Here is a 17782-nt window from a genome sequence, read left to right as displayed (position 1 = left end):
GCAAGAACTGACCACGGAGGGCGAAGTCGGTCTTGTCTCAAAAATAGTTTATTAACAATGTTCATGTTCACTTCAGATCAAACATTCACTACAACACTTTCTGTTTACAAAGCATTATTACAATGAGCTCGTATATAAATCTGGATCCTTTATCATTTCAAATACTTCCAGAGACAGAAAGAAAAAAAAAAGTTACACAACACTGAGCAGAAGCTGTTCCAAAGACGTGTGTGTGCACACACTGTAAAGACATGATTTTCTCACGCATGCATCGACATCATAAGGACAACGTTTGAGTTAACGCGTTATCTGCATACACATGAACAGCATTGTTGTACATGCTCTTAGTGATATGTTCAACACTGGACGCTCTGCTGCCCTTTGGGTACGTTTTCATCGTTCTGCTTCCAGCGTTCGCCAAGCTCTAATTCCCAAGACTTCCTTGACCTTGCTGAGACCCCGGGAACATCAACTGAGATGCCCGTGTTTCCATTGATAAAAATCTGAAGTCAAAAGGATCTGAATGTCTCGCCTTGTTAGTGTGCTTTTCCACAATAACACGCATAAAACATAGTATCCACCCCTATAAAGATCTGAGGTAACAACATTAATATGGTGCTTGTGTGTGTGTCACTGTAATAAATGCCCCCTCTCCTAAAAAAAAAAAAAAAAAAAAAATCAGCAGAGCTGAAAATATAACTAGTTTTATAAGTTGTAGCTTCTCCACTGGATCGCCCAGTTAAAACAAATGTGCTTTGCAGTGGAGTGTATACAATTGCATCATCGTTACAATATAATAGACACATATCCTGCCAGCTGGTAGGTTTGCTGCCTTTACTGGCGTCGTTATAAGAAGGCTGCATGCAACATCAAAGATAACGTGTTTGCCACGCACATTTCACCATCCACCCTCCTCTAGACAGACAGCGACATGCAACCAAGGGACATGAACGAGCAACGGAGGCAGAGAAAAGGAATGCAGTAAAGAGTCTGTGCCTGAGGACAATCGCTGGAGCTTTGAGCGGCGGATCTCGAGCCATTTCGAGTTTCTGGTCAAATTCGGAGAGGACACGAGCAGGAAGCGGGACCAGTGGACGGTCTTCTGACATGTCTCCGCAAGCTGCTACAAGTACGGTGCAGCGTAGATGTTGATCTTTGACTTGAGGCGGAAAATGTTAAATGTTTCTCGCCAAGAAGATGATCAAGACCAACGCTGATAAGGTAAAAAGTGACAAATAAATCCAATTTCTTCCACAGCTGGACTGACGCTTTTGGCAGGAATACACAACTGTACGCCGTCAAATACAAGCTTCATGGCTGCAGACAGACGTTTCCCAGTGTGTTGTAATTTCCCCATGATTCATTATTGACGCAGAGCTGGTTGACGTAAACTGGTGAAGATAATAAAGATTAGGCGGCATTCACAGATAAAATCTTAATCTTTCTGCTTTGAGAGGTGAGGAAACCGGTGACACATTTTGCATAACTGAGCCAAATCCTGAAGCGGCTCAGAGGGCCGAGCTGTGTGAAACATGTCAGAAAGGTCGCTCTGGACCTCGTCGGTCAGTGTCAGGCTGGCGTAGCTCATCGATCTGGTCTGGGGAGAGAAAACCAAAAGGCACACCAGAACGGAGAAGGCACCGGGGAAAAACAAACTCCTCACGCAGCTCGGCTCCTCTCACACACGTCGAGAATGTCGTCCGACCGGAAACATCCGCACGCGAAGGCTACCAGCTCTAACAAGACGTGATTTCCGCGACTGGGCCGACTCGTCCGACACGCGGATTCCAACGGCGGGCGCGACCGGCCCATTTGCATCGAGGCAGAAGGAGAGCTGAAGTCGCCCACAATAAACAAACGAGGGAGTTTCGCCAGGCCTTGGCCTTATTTCTGTCTCAGCTGTGTCCTCTCCCTGTTGGTCCTAACAGCCATTGTGCATAATTGTACTACTCATACTGGCCTGTGTCCTGACTGGCCAGTTCTCATCTGCCCATCCTGGTCCGCTGTTGTGAGGGAAGCATGTGAATAATCAGATCTTATCCGGACAGAATATGAGGCTCACTCCTTTGTTGACTGTTTATCACATTACAGAGGCAGCTACCTTCTTGGTGAGGGAACGCCGATGTGTCACGCAAGCAAAAACGCCACAAGCAGCAATTTGTTGCGCTTGGCGAGTTGTCTGCAGCGCTGAAAGCCTTAGTTATGGCTTTGCTCAGGTTTCACAATGACGACCCTGTGTAAGATGAGCAACAGCACGACGGAGGGCCCCTCAGCTGAAATGATAGCTAGCTGACAAACACGAGAAGTAGACGGTGGCGTGAAAACTTAAAAAGGCACTCGCTCTTATGGTCAAAAGATATCCACTTTCATACTCTATGACGTCTGGACTGTTTAGACAAGACCTCCCTCATGAAGACTTTATACAGGCGAAGAAGAAGAATGCTGCTGGCCAAGCTCGTGAAGAACAATATTGCATACAAATATGTGCATCTATCACTGCCTCGTTACAAATATAAAGAAAAACAAGTAGGAAAACGTTCTATGTGTAAAGACAGATTCTGGAGAGGAAAAAAAAGAAAAAGAGGAACTTTAAACATCAATTTCTAAACACGGCTGTAATATAGACAGTTCATTTCCTGTGTTCGGCTTGTTAACGTTCGATTCATCTGCCTGACTGTTATCGTGAAATGTGAGATACAGTACGAAGATGCCATTTGGTAAAAGGTCAGTCCTTTTCATCTTTACTTTTCTCCTATTGGTCAGGTGGTTTGATGGCGTCTGGACAGCTCACAGCAGCGTGCAGATGCCTCTCTTCTTGCGCTTGCGGACCTGCAGCGCCGCTCTAGTGGCCATCTCGAACACTTCCCGCACGCCGTCCTTGGTCTTGGCGGAGCACTCCAGGTAGCCAAAAGCACCGATCCTGCCCGCCATCTCTCGGCCTTCCTCCGTCTTCACCGGCTCCTGCGTGGTTAGATCGGAGACGGTTAGGGCCGATCATTCATTCATTCATTCATTCATTCATTCATTCATTCATTCATTCATCACTGAACACAACATGATTTCAGCAATATTTGAAGATCTAACCATTGAAAATGCTCGGAGAGAAGGCAGTTTTTCTCAAAGGAAAACATCAACAATGCTAAGGAGAGCCTTGCTTTTTTAGAAATAGTTAACTGATGGTTAATTAGTCAATCAACAATCGTTTTAATCGTTCAACTTATTCTTCAAGCAAATATTCTCCGGTTTCTGTTTCTCCAATGTAAAGATCTGCTGTTTTTCTTTGTCATATTTCACATGACATTGAAGATCTTTTATCTTTTGACTGTTAAAAGGACAAAACAAGCCAACAGGAAACATCACTGTGGGCTCTGGGAAGTTGGAAATGCCATTTTCCTTTATTTATCTTATTCACTATATATTCATATATGTACCATACAGTTAATTGGAAGAATACGACCCGATTCCAAAAACGCTGGGGTTGTAATTGGCAGATTAATCGATCATGAAAATAACTGTCACCACAATAATATTTGCACAATCTTGTTTAAAACCAAATAAAGTGAATTTGATGCTCCTGCGTTTTCACCGTATGCACCATCTTGACATGATGACAAAAGCAAAGCACGCCGCTTCACTAACCCTCCCAGCAGCCTCCCGGCTTACACGCGTCGAGCCCGCAGTGTCTGAATGACCACGTCAGATCCCAAACACTTGAACTGATGACTTTGTGCTACTCTTTGTCAAACGGTTCCTGATTTCTACAGAAAGGAAAAGCTGACTGTGGCGTCTGAAAGAGCTGGAGAGCTTTGTCAACATGTTGCTGTTATCAGCTGGACCTGGAGACAGACACAGAGTGGCCCGTCGTGACACAGTAAACCGCCGCATTACCGCCATCGTAGAATGACGGAAAGGCCACAAGCAGCCCGTTCAGAGTGCTGCATGCCTATGTAAGTAAATAAAGCAGACTTGACTAATTCACTATGGCTGAGATCCTGCACAGCACCACAGTTACACACCTAAAGCATGAAGCCCTGTTCCACAAAGGCTGTATTCCTCAAACTCATTTTAGCGTCGCATTAATTTCCCCATATTCAGCCCTGAAAAAGACAATGTCACCGTTCCCATGTGGTGAAAACAAATTGAGCAGAGCGATCAGAGATTGAAAACTCTCTGTGATGTGACGCTGCAGGTTGTTGTAATGCACAAAGCGTGCTGGGAATGAAACACAGCAGAATATTGACTGCTCTGTCTCTGCAATCTATTTGGGCAACACTGCAGCTCATTTACTGGTGCTGGACAAATATCTATTAAACATACTGTAACAGCCAGCGAGAGAGCTGTCACACGAAAAAGAGCAAACCTCCAAACAAAGAGCGACGGGCTCGATGTTGTGACTAATGTTCAAAAGAGTGGAGAGAATGATTTTCGCTAAATCGGATCATCAGAGTGATCCACTGCTGTATGAACTGACATGCATTTCTATCAGCATACTGTTTGAACGCACAGGCGACCGACCCTTCCGCCATGTTTTGTTTTATTTCTACGCTTGTTTAAAGAAAAACAATAAAGTATAAAACATTCGCACAGGCAGAGTTGAACAACTTCGGGGGCCGAACAAATATTCACAGGACGGAAGTGCAACGTGACCGTAACCTTCACCTGAGATTGTACAAAAAAGCTGCTTCTTGTGCTTCTTTTAATGCAGCGCTGTTGTCACCCTGAACTAGTGTTGTTTTTGGCGGCCTATTCTAATTTTAGTCTTAGTCTAGTCTTTGTGTCAAGCTGTCATTTTAGTTTTTATTAGTTTTAGTCACGTTCACACTCTTTTTAGTCTAGTCAAGTTTCAGTCGACTAAAAGTCTGAGCATTTTAGTCTTATTTTAGTCAGAATTATCCTAGTTTTAGTCGACAAAAACTATGACATTTTAGTTTAGTTTTAGTCAATGAAAATTGTATTTTAGTTTCTTTTTAATAATGCAGTTCTATTTAACCCAGTCAGTATAGTATAAGTGCCTGGTAGTATAGAAGAAACCAACATTTTCTTTTAGCCAATCCCATTTCACAATTCAAACAAGGTTGTCTTATTATTATAATATTATTGTTACCTTATAGACTCAAGAATACATCCATTCCAGACACGGAAGACGCTCTCATTTGAATTTACAACATATTTATTTTACCAACCAAAGCCGGCTGGCCGGCCATCGGTCCCGTTCTCTGTGTCAGCTGTCTGTCGTTAACGCTAACCGACCGCAGCTGCATCTTCTAACTAACGCCGCGAGTGGGAACTAATGCCGTGACGTCACCTGCGACTGCACAGTGAGACACAGGAAACAGAAATACTGCAAAATAATAACAACAACGCAACTAAACGAGACGAAATCACGTTATAACATTTCGTCTCGTCCCATTTTAGTCAACGAAAATGAAGAGACATTTTAGCAGAGTTTTTATTTTGTAAACCACATTCAGTCTCGTTTTTATTCGTCAACAATATTGCATTATATATTTAATTATAGTTGTCGTCACATGACCAGCATTTACGTTGCGTCTCGTCTCGTTTTCGTCATGTGATAAAGGTTCGTTGACGATGATATTTAATCATAATTTTGGTTGACGAAAGCAACACTACTCTGAACTCCTGGAGAAGCAGCATTCTAGCGACAGACTGCACACCTCCAACTTCTCAGCAGGGTAACAAACTCCTCTCACGGCTGCCCGGCTGTCCTCAGACTCATGCCGGGTGGAAAAAGGCCAATTATTGCCTGACTTCTTTAACAATATGATAACAGCTTGTTTTGCTTCCTCCAGTCACCACGTGTCACCAACCAGGACTGAAATCTTCCCCTAATATGCAAAATAATTCAGGCAGAGCCCCGTTCAAAGTATTAACCCTGCATGCATCCTCTGGCCTTTGGGGTCTGAGGATTGAAGAGGTGCTTACTTCTGCCTGATTACCCCAATCCACAGTTCATTGACCCCTCAGAGGCTTCTGTACCTGCTTCATCTTGGCCAGCTCTCTCCGCGTGTGCTCATCGTTCCTCAGATCCTTCTTGTTCCCCACGAGGATGATGGGAACGTTGGGACAGAAGTGCTTCACCTCGGGCGTCCACTTCTCTGGGATATTTTCTGTCCCGGGAGAGAGAAGAAGAGAGCTGAAACACTCGTGAGAGAGGGGGAGAGAGAGAGGAGGGGTGGGGGCTATAAAGAGGACAGGCAGTGCAGATTCACAGCGCAGAACACTTCTCATGATGGATTGCTCTGCAGACTGCTTGAGGCAAAGATGTTTTTAGCTGCACTAATCCTACTTCCCATCAAGTCCATTAAGGCATTTAACAAACAGCTTGCTTGGCTGATATGAGCTGCCTTGATTCTGTGAAGATAAACGTATCACCTCCATACTGTACAGCAAAAGTGACATATTCGATATTTTTATCATACCAGGCAGCTTTCTGTGCTGCTGTCCCGTTTAAATGTGGGTTACGGAAATAAAGCATTTAAAAATAGGCTTCTGTATGTCAGCGGCTGCTCACCTAAACTGTCCGGGCTGTCGATGGAGAAGCACATGAGGATGACGTCTGTGTCGGGGTAGGACAGAGGCCTCAACCTGTCGTAGTCCTCTTGGCCTGCAGTATCCCACAGCGCCAACTCCACCTGGGAGAAAATCATTGTAAATTATACGAGATCAAGTTTTTTCTTAAAGGCTAAAAGTGAAAATTCGCTGTCTTCCCAGAGCTGATATAATATTACTCACTGTTCCAGATAAATACACAAACAAACATTCACCAGTCACAACATCATTACTGATGACGTTTCCTCATCCACTGAGACTATTTGGACTCTGACGTGTGAACCTTGAGGCGTCTCTGAGTGATTTTCCAAATAATGTTAAGACTGCCTCCTCTCGGGACATATCTCCTCCAACCACACACACATACTTTGCATCTTGATCATAACTTACGATTTGGAAGCTTGTTTGAGGGGAATTCAGTGTTTAGATATTTCTCATCAGCACTGCTGCTCTGACCTAATCAGCTCCATAAGTCTGTTATGTTGTCAGTGTTGAGGAAATGAACTCAGGGACTGGCCTCATCCCATCACACCACTGATTAATTCAATTAGGGAAGAGTGGGAGATTAGCGAGCATCAAACCAGATACCTTCTGTCCCTGTGCAGGCATTAACAGCCAGCCTTCACTCCACTCGGCTCTTTAGCTGACTCACTGTGTTCGGGAGGGGAAAAAAGAACTTTTTCAAAGTTTTAAATACTGGAACTCCACAGAATGACAATAGATTCTGCTGTGCCCACAGAGAGGACAAGCATCAGTCAACGGTCCCAAAATAGAGGTTTGCAGAGGCAGAGGGTGGGTGGTGGCTGAACACTGTGGAGACTGCATGAGCAGCCGGAGCAGCTCTATTCCCACTGGACTTTTTGTAAGCTGCAGACTTCGGGGAGGAAAAGAAAGAGGGAAAAAACAGCTATTTTTAGAGGCTGCCCAATGCACTGAAGGTGAGGGAAAGAAAATGTTTTTCACCCTCGAGGGGGGGGAAACACAGAGGCTGAGAACACAATCCAGCTACTTGTATAATGGGATAATTCTTTGTGGGGCGGCCATCCTCTTGAAAGTTGCGGGGGGGGGTGTGTGTGTGTGTGTGTGTGGGGGGGGGGGGGGTAACTTAAGGGGCTGATCTCCCTCTGGACCGTTCATCATGGATCCTTAACTTTATATTTCCTGTCCAGAGCACAACAGTTAACCCCTCCTTGCCTCGCAGCGTCCAAGGACAGGAAATGAGAGGCGTTTATCGGGCAGGAGGAGGGTCCTGATGGCAGAGGCGTGGGTGGGGGATTGCCAGGAGACATCCCTGTTCCCTGTCTGAACAGGAAGCTGGGAAGTAAAGTCATTTCCTGTTTTGCCAAGTGCTGATCCTGCAGCGGTGGTCAGGTCAGCTCAAGAGAACAAAAGCCTTTGATGTAACGCGCCATCTGCGGCTCCGACTCGACGCTGGCGGAGCGACTCGAGACGTTACACACATGCTGCTTTCATAACGCCCTGTTTGCCATACAGCGCGCTTTATTCACCCTCCACCGTCTTATTTAAGTGTCAGAATTGTGAGCGTAAAACTCGGCGCTGTCACAGATTCCCACACCAGAACAAAGAGCGGAGTAGCAGCACAGGATATTTTCTGCTTACAATAACTGACTGTTTGCTAAACACAGCCCAGCATCTGTAATTAGGCACGGCGGCTCTGTCAGGCAGTAAGAGTGACGACAGCAGCAGCAGAAGAAGAAGAATAAGAAGTGTCAGGACTGGATCAAACAGTGGCAAGGAGCTTTTCATACCACTTTATTTTGTGGGGTGCTATTTAAAAACATAACACACATGCAGGGTGTAGTGTTTCCCCGCTGTGTGGAGGCCGGTCCTGGCTGCTATCAGTTAGCGTTAGCATCTCTGTCCTGCTGTTTGTTGGCTTTGGGGAAAGTTCACACTGCAGCCACAGTTACTGGAGAGGCACATCGGTCAGCCCTCGCCCTGAAAAGCCTTTACTCATATGACGTTCAAAGCGGAAACATCAAAAACTGCACAAGTATACATCTAACCTCTTCTTTTTTTTTTTTAATAACCCACGGAACTATATTTTTTGGCATTATTATTTTTATACTCTTCTTATATAATGTGCTTAATCATCTATAGTTGATTTTATTTTGTATCTTTTTATCTATTTTGTAACAGGTGAATTTTCCCGCCATGGGATAAATAAGAAATAAAGTCTTATCTTAAACAATGCTGTTCCTGTATTCCATCAAAGGTTGAGGACGCTGCCTCCTTCGCCTGGGACGTGCAGCTTTAGCCTCTTTTCAGCTTTAGTTTCTCACCAAGTGCATATCTGTGACCTATTTTACAAGATTCTCCTTCAAAAATGGGTCAGACAGAGTTTTCAGGCTGCAGCTACTGTTGATTTAGGTATCGAGCTCGTTAGATGTACTAACGAGCGACACAAAATCCCACTGCTGCAAATATTTTAAAGAATTTGTGGCAGTAAATCTTGGACCGTTATCATTTTTAACTGTGTTAAATGTTGTGTGAGAGCAGGAAGCTCGACAGGCGTAGCAACAGTAACTAAGTGGGGGCGGGGCTTGGCGAACAGTTAATTAGATCATTTTATTTCTTTAACAGTGTTTTCTGGATGTAAAAAGTACAAACCTGTTTTCCGTCGACCTCGATATCAGCGATGTAGTTCTCAAACACCGTCGGGACGTAGACTTCAGGAAACTGGTCTTTACTGAAAACAATGAGAAGACATGTTTTCCCGCAGGCTCCATCCCCGACAATCACCAGCTTCTTCCGAATGGCTGCCATTTCTGTCGGGAAACAAAAAGAGGGACAAGAGGATGCCACAAATAGACATTAAAAAAAGTGTCAAAGTTATCAGCAGCAGCACAAAAGGCAGAAGAAACTTCTGCGCCGTGATGGGAGGTTTCGCTTGTCACGCTGTGAGAACGAGCCAACAACTCTTTGTCACCCGTTCGTGTTTTCCACGCTGCGGATATTTAAATTATTTGTAGAGATCACAGGAGCACGAGAGAAATCAAGGACACGATGTTGTACAGAAACTTTTTCTGCTCATGCTGTGAGGCTCCAAAGCGACCACTCTGACACCTCTGACTGACAGCGCCGCATCACATTACACCAAAGGGAGCGCTCTCTTTGTCAGAGACGACAGCAGTCACCGACCTTGAATCCCCGATGCCAAATCCAGACTACAGAGCTACATGACGAACAGAAGGAGATGGAGAAACATATTAAGATAACAGAGTGAAGAAGAGAACGGGCTGGGCGGGGGGTGCTGAGACAAGTCGGGACATGAAGGAATGTGCTATCGGGCTCCTGCTCCGCCATGTTTGTTTCCCTGTGCAACGTGTGTCAAGAAGAAAAGGATCCAGGAAATGAGAGCAGCGACTGCAGCACTCTGTGATGTCCTAACGCAAAGCAAACCCTGCGCTGCCCCTGATCCCTCCAGATGCTTTCTCTTCAGGAACACTCTGATACAAGACAATATCCTAATTATCTCAAAATGACTTTGCATTACAGGAGGAGGGGCTGAGCCTGCCGGCCCATATGTCGTTCCCTGTGTTAAGCTATAATTGCTGTCAAGGGATGTAGAGAGTCGTGAACGTGTGTGTGAACTGCAGACACAAGAAACAAATACCATGCAAGCATTTGGACGCCTGCGAGAGTGAAGCTTTGCTGGTTTCCTGCGCACAAAATACAATCCGACTGAAGCCAGACAGGTTTCTGCAGCGAGCCCAGACGTGAGGGGTGGTGGTGGTGGTGCAGGCCGTGCGGGGATGAGTTAGCAGTGCAGCTGATGGATGAGCCGGGGCCCCGCTGCCTGGGAGCAGCTGTGCATATAGTCATTTGGCTCCTCACCTCATCCACTTTCTGCCAGACGGTCCTGACAGCAATCGTCTTCACGGGGGCACCCACTTATCAGGGGAAATTAATCTTTCAGTGCTGCTGGCAAAACTTTTTGAGTCGAGTCTGCCTCAACGGCCAAATTTTAATCTCTGCTCGGATGCATGCACCTTTCAGTAAGTGGCGCGTTAGCTTGGCTTAGCACAAAGACTGAAACAGCTGTTACAAAAAGGTGAAAAAGTAGGAAAAAAATCCATTTCCCAGAGGCCAAAATCTTCAAATGTCCTGTTTTGTTGGGACTCAAAAATCAATCATCAATATGATTTTGCTCTCAGTCAACTTGCTGATTAATGGGGTCGTGGCTGCAGCTCTACACGGCATTTTGAAGTTAATCACTACTCATCATTACTGTGGCAAACATACATGCATACATGGAGCAGCGTATTTTAAACTCGACTCAAAAACTTAAAGGTGTTGAATGAGTAAAGCCTCGGGAGCGTCAAAGTAACAGAATGTGATAAAAAAGAGCTGCAAAAAAAGCTCATAAATATGCACATTCTGTCAAAGTGAATGCATTTATCAAAGCAAATGAATAGAAAAATGGGTTGAGTTGCAAAGTGAGTGAAGAAACCCAAGAAGCAGTGAAAAGAGAGGAGAAGAAGTGATTATCCAGCCATGTTTCCATGGACACTTAAGCTTGGCATAAAAGCCACACTGGAAATATTGGGTGTGTTTGCTTGTTGGGCAGTTTTATTAATCTTGGGTTACTTGTTCCCTCTTATGGAAATTCTGGTCATGGTCTGTTCACAGTTTCTTCCATTTGCCCAAAGGCCTACTCCCTTCTGAAGTTAGGCTGCTGTAGCAAATACAAATATATTTCCACATGTTATAAAAGTAAGAAACCCCTGTGAATACACTGTGCAATGACGACCAAAAGTAATCATCAACTTCAGCTCCGGCTGCAAATGCTTCAGCTGAAACGAACCAAAAAACAGAATGTTTAATGAGAGCAGATACAGCTTCTACTTTCCTTCTGTGAGTGGGTTTGATACTGAATGAATGATGAAACTGCACAGTATCTTTTGTTTTCCACATTGCCAACTGGACCAGAGATGACCCGAACTAGATGATGGGTTCAAGGCCAAATAAGTGGGAGACAGCAGCACCGGCGCCTCAGCGGCTCACCCCGTGAAACAAAACAATCCACTTCCTGTTCTGTGAAGCCTGGGAGGAGCTTTTGGCTGCAGTTCTGTTTGGACAGGCCTCAGCAGAGCCGGGACACGGAGAGGGCTGCCAGAGGCAACGCAACACATGCAAGCACGGGCGCATGCTTATTGTCACAAACGTGCACATGTATGCGGTCGCTCGCTCTGCACAAAGATAGCTTGTCCTCAGTGGCAGCGACAGATGAGGGGACAGCTTTGCACATTGGCAAATGAAAATGTCCCACATAATCACAAAGTGTGCAGAATGCTCAGGCTACCTGTGACCGATGCCCTCAATTTAGGTGCTGATAAATAATGATGGCGGCTGAGGAGGAAGTTTAGGTGGCAGCCAGTCGTGACACATTTCAAGCCTGTTTGTCATGTTTTCAGCCCAAACAACCCCACCGCCATTCAGCCTCTCCTCATCAAAGCCTTGATCTCGCCCTGATTCAATCACCACATGCGAATTGGCACCGCTTATCTGGGACCAGTATCAGCCGGCTGACCTCAGACCTCCACGCCGCTGCACGAAAGCAAAGGCGTCGCTGAGAGATTAACAAAAGCACAAGCGGTTCAACATCATTCTGTCGACTCTCTGTCACCATCACTCAGTTCAGGGAGAGGACATTCACCTGTCACTGTGAGTCTGCGCTGCACAACTGAGATTAATCCAGCGGTGCATGGAGGTATGCTGTGACACATATTCATAAAGCCTTCAATCATTCTGAGGTTGACTGAGGACCGACTGCAGCTGTGCGACAGCAGCAGCTACTTTCAGGTTTAAACACCAACAGCGAGACGCACCCTGTGCAGCAAAGTAGAGTAATACTGAACTGAGCTGAACTGTAGTTATACAGTGATATGAGCCATTTATATTAGTGATCTACTGGTGTTCTTCCTCGCAGCCTTCTAGCAGCGGCCCCTTCATGAGGCCAGTCGTTGAATGAGGCAACGCTACGTTATCCAGCACGGTGCTGCTTTAGCTAATCATATGCATGCACGCAAACATTCCAGGTGGACTGCTCAACTTTCCAGAGCTGCAAATATCGTCTCATAGCATTAAAAGCCGCTGCACGGCATCTGAAAAGCCTTCAGATTCACAGATCTGCTACTGAAACCAGACTTCCTGGGTTGCATTTCATGTCTCACAGATGCCTGAAGCAACACGCCCGACCGATTCAGCCCCTCGCGCTGTTTTTAAAAATGCAAAGATTGAGAGAGAAAACATGACTTTGTGTGGAAGGAAAGTACATTCTTACTTTTTTAACTTCTTATTCTTATTCTTCTCAAGACTCCTCCCATTTTTTAAATCATGTTTGGGCTTGATTTGGGGGGGGGGGGTTGTGGGAGTATTTCTCGGCCCTGCAGCAGTATCTTATCAGAGAGAATCGCTTGCATCACCTACACGCAGCTTGTCTTACCCAGAGACGACCAAGTGTTAACAGTGAAAAGTCAGCTCTCTCCAATGATCAGAAAATCAATCATTTATCCATCGTTTAAGTCATATACAAAGCAGACTTTCCAAACATTTGTTAGTTTCAGCTCCTCAATTAGAAAGATTTATTTTCCATCCTCAAAAATTGAATACCTCAGGATTTGAACTGCTCTTCAGACAAACCAGCATGCGATCAAGGCAACTGCAATGCACGGTGTCACAATTTTTGAGCGTTCTGTCGACTAAATGATTCATCTGAGAGGCATCTACGGATCAAGTGATGATTAAAATGACAGCAAATAATGGTTGCGGGTGAAAAGTTAACAGAAATAAAGTATGGAAGCCATCGTAGCACAAGTTTCCACTGTGCTGCTGAGCAGTGAAGACAAAGTGTAAAGTGACACTGGCAAGCGCACACACAACCTGATCCAAACACAACATGAGGGGCCAATAAAAAAATCATAGGAAAGCAAAGTACCACTACTTCCTACAACTATTTGAGCAATGCCCCGGGTTAATGAACACACCACCTCCCTCTTTCTCTAAGGAGGTTTCCTGGGGCTTAGGGGCCAACGGGAGTTATGCAACACGCTGAGCGCAGAGCGTTAGCACAGAGCCGAGCGTGACCCCGACCAATGAGGGAGAGCGGCCTTTCAATCCTCATATGACTTTAAAACCAACAACAATGCTGAACATCGACAACCACGCAGCCAATAAAAGGCCTGTTGTTTCCGAGATGACGATGACTTTTTTGTTCCGAGGTCCTGCAAACAAGCAAACGTGTCACAGGAAATGAGCGCGAGTGCGGCTGCTCGTCCAACAGGCTGCGCCTCTTTCTGCGCCGCACTAAACTAGACCCAGAGAGAGTCACAGATCAGCTGATATCAACACTGAAAACTTGCTTCCTGGGTTTTTAGCGTTGACACACTAGTTGTCATGGAGCTCGGCCAAACTCTAGATAAAAAGCTTCATAAATAAGAGCAATAAAACCGCGGCAGGGTTTCACAGAGATTACAAGTCCAGCCTGAATCTCTGCAAAGACGAGTACATTCATTGATGAGCTGCCAACTTCTTTTAAATAATCAATTAATCATTAGTCATTTTTCAAGGAAAAAATATCAAACATTTGCTGGTTTCTGCTTCTGAAACGTAAGAATTTGAATACTTTAGGAAATTGTGATGAGCTAATAACTGTTGGTTGCAGCCTGAGGAACAATGCGAAACTTCAAAATGACCTTTAATGTACTTTAGGGACGTGATATTTAGATGAATGCCGTGCAGCGTGTTTGACACCCAAACTACCACTAATCTCTACCAAGGAAACTTGTTTTCACAATTACTTTTCTCAGGGGACACAGGCTGTTAAAAACCCCTAAACCTTCAGACCTGACAGCGTGCAAGAATTTCCCTCGCTTTCCTCGAATCTGAGACATGGGCCAAAGTTCACAAACAGCAGAGGCTGCGACACCGGCTGTCGACACCTCCACCTGACATGAAAACAAATCTGACGGCAGGCAGCGGATGTCTGATCACAGGGAGGATCAGACATCAGGTGACTACTTGAAAAGACAAATCTTACCAGAGAGCTTCAGGCTGTTTCGGATCGAGCGTTTATGGCTACGTGCAGAGATTCCTCCGTATGAGCTGAGGACTCGAGTGCATAAAACTGAAATGTGAGTGCTGAGCTGTCTTACACAACAGCAGGAATATACACAGCGGATCAGGTCAGCCGCTCACATTCTTTGGGCGTATGTTACAAACACACCAGCTCCTAAATCTCACTGAGTCATGACTTTACTGGTACGCCCATGGAAATGATCGAATGCCCCAACAGCCCGCCAGCTCATGACACAAAACCAGGTACGACACCTCCCTTGAGGCTTTTCGAGGGCGATGACCTATTTACCCATGCAAAGGAAACATCTGAATGATCATTTTTCATACAGACAACAGTTAGCTTAGCTTAGCATAAAGAATTTGGTTTCCTGGCAACCTCACAATAATAACAGGACTCCAGGAAGTCACTGCTACCTGCCATGATATAAGCAAATACCGCCCATGGATGTATCATAAGAACAGGATAACAGACTTGAAGATGGCGCTTATTCACTTGAATAAAAACTACTCATGGGAAGAAAAAATTCAGCCATCAGATTTACAGATGACACTTTCTGTTATGGTGGTCTATGGGAAAATTTTTATGGGCCACAGACGATTGTATTTGTTGTTGTTGTTGGTGCGAATCTGCACCAAAGCTGAGTGGTGGCACTGCATCCATCCCATAATAACCCGCAAGGAAATGGTAACTTGTCATTGAACAAACAAAATAAAATGTGGTAATCAGTGAACTTTACAGGTGGAGGTCGGCAGATCTTGCTACCTTTGAGTCAGGCTAGCTGTTTCCCTCTGTTTACAGTCTTTACGCTAAGCTACGCTAAACCTCATATTGACCATATGGTATCAATCTTCTCATCTCTGTCTGCAAAGCAAAAGTTAATTTCCCGAACTATTCCTTTAAATTCAGATGGTGATGGTATCCTCAATACCACGACTAGGCCTATCAGGAACCCCCCCAGACCCTCCCCCGTATTGACTGGTCACCTTCACGGCTTCAGTCACACAGCCATGAGTTTAGAGGACGCTCACAGATACTTCTGCTCTCACATCCTGCCGAGAGGAAGTGGGGCAAGACGAGCGAGTCGAGTCAGCTGGTGGCGAGCGGAGCGTGATGAGAGGCAGAAGATACACCTACACATGGCTGCAAGAGGATCGACACCTCATGACTCATTTGTGTTCAACAACTCCGGTCATGAGCCGACGAACGGGGCTGACCGGCTGGTTGGGAGTCGACTCCTCACCTGCGTTCCTCCAGGGGGAAACACAAGGCCGTCAACACTGAGGCTGCAACTAATGATCGATCCACCTGCTGATTATTGTCCTGAATAATCATTTGGTCTATAACGCCAGAGATTAACTCGTTCTCTCTGAGCAGCCACTGAAAGATATTCAGGTTACGACCACAGACGACTAAAACTAACAGCAATTTAAAAAGTTTTGGGGCATTTTTGCCACCAAAAATGACTTAAACACTTGATCAGTTATCAAAATGTTTGCAGATTTTCTACTGACTAATTGATTCAGCTCCTAAACTGATCAATGCAAATGATGAAAGGAATCGTTGATTAATTGATTAGTTGCTGGTTAGAAAACAACAGCTGCAATGTGAAGACGTCTGTGAAGTTATGAAGGACATTTTTTACTATTTTGAGATTTTTAGTCCAAATAGTTAATAAATTCATGAAAAACAGATTGATTGATTGATTATGATTGTCAGTTGCAGCAACAGCATTCAGATAATCAAGTGTTTAGTTGAACACGCTCATAAGATTTTGATCACATTTTAAGCACATAAAAATACATTTGTTCAGGCTGCTACATTCATTATTGATTATTCTATCGAATCATATGTTTTGATCGCTTAATCCACAACGTGTCAGAAAACAAATTCCCTCCTTTGTCCGACTCCCAGCCCCAAACCCAAAGGCACCCAATTTATATCAACATAGCTGGAGAATATTTGGCATTTTTGCTTGATTAAACAATTAATCTATTAGCAAAATGGTTAAAAACTGTTATTGATCATCTGCCAGTCGACTAATCCATTAAATAGCTAATTGTTTCTGCACAGTTTTGCTGTAAACATCGACCTGCAAGTGCATGAAGAATATAAATATAGTATAACATAAGTTATCATGAATGGGATCTGCCCCCGTCAAATCAAAATAAAAGCCCTGAATCTGCTCCCACGTTCAGTCAGATGAGTCTTAAACACAACTTCAACCTCCTGCTCTCAAATTTCAGCCTCTCATGTGTTGCTGTGTTTGAACATCGCTGTTGGCAGTGCAAACAACGCCCTGGAAGAAACGGGAGTGTTGATCGGGAGGAAATTAAGTGATCCCAGGAATAGAAATGGCTCTTAGGAGCTTTGCCATGCGGGGTTGCTCATTGAGGTCGCGCAGACTGAACAAACCAACAGGATCCGATCCGCCGCTTTGACTTTGAAACTGGCAACAATGAAGCGATCAACAGTTGTACCGACACACAGGACACACTTCAGGGTCCTCTGCGGGACTAAACTCACACCTAACAGGGAAAAATGTGAGTGTGAGGACGAGCCACCACCTTGTTCTCTCACCAAGTAAGTGAGCTATAATTAGACTGTCGACTTGTGTCAAATAAGAGCATTTAGTCAAAGTACAGCAGCCTCGGTTTCATAGTTACCTGTCACCAGCCAGAGGAGAGGTTTTTAGAAATGTTATCCTCGTTTGCTCCTTCTTCTAGGTCGTGACACACTCACAGAGAGAGAGACACACTCACTTCTTGCTGCAGTATTCGATAATTTTACCGAGAGGGTGCTGAGAAACGGGGCAGGCGAGCAAGATCCTCCCACTGACACCAGCGGCAAGCTAGGCTAGGCTAACGGACGAGCACTTCCGCTAAGGGGTTTCAAAATAAAAGGGGGCAGCTCGTTAAAGTTCGAAACCATCGTGGTCCATCAAGTCATATTTGGGCTCTGGGAGGATGACAGTACTGTATTCAGGACACACAGACCAGGGCTCGTTATTTTTTCCTTTTCTTTAAAATCTATACAAAATATTACAGCGTAGAGTTCTGGTTCTTTTTAGCAATGAACAAACAAAAAACGAGAAAATTAAAAATGCTGTTTGTA

General features: G+C 44.8%; 1 protein-coding gene across 1 annotated transcript; it reads right to left on the bottom strand.

The window, feature by feature from the left end:
• Window positions 1–30: 30 nt before the first annotated feature.
• LOC139351815 (rho-related GTP-binding protein RhoA-D-like) lies at window positions 31–17470 on the bottom strand. The gene is made up of 5 exons (XM_070993822.1): window positions 17335–17470; window positions 9202–9359; window positions 6533–6653; window positions 5998–6128; window positions 31–2961 (listed from the first exon to the last, which is right to left on the bottom strand). Exons 2-5 carry the CDS (start codon window positions 9355–9357, stop codon window positions 2788–2790), a joined length of 582 nt encoding a protein of 193 aa, XP_070849923.1. The 5' UTR covers window positions 9358–9359; window positions 17335–17470; the 3' UTR covers window positions 31–2787.
• Between the last annotated feature and the right edge of the window lie 312 nt (window positions 17471–17782).

The sequence above is a fragment of the Chaetodon trifascialis genome, chromosome 3 (genome assembly GCF_039877785.1).
Source record: "Chaetodon trifascialis isolate fChaTrf1 chromosome 3, fChaTrf1.hap1, whole genome shotgun sequence".
Taxonomy (NCBI): domain Eukaryota; kingdom Metazoa; phylum Chordata; class Actinopteri; order Chaetodontiformes; family Chaetodontidae; genus Chaetodon; species Chaetodon trifascialis.
This window is presented reverse-complemented; position numbering and strand designations above follow the sequence as displayed.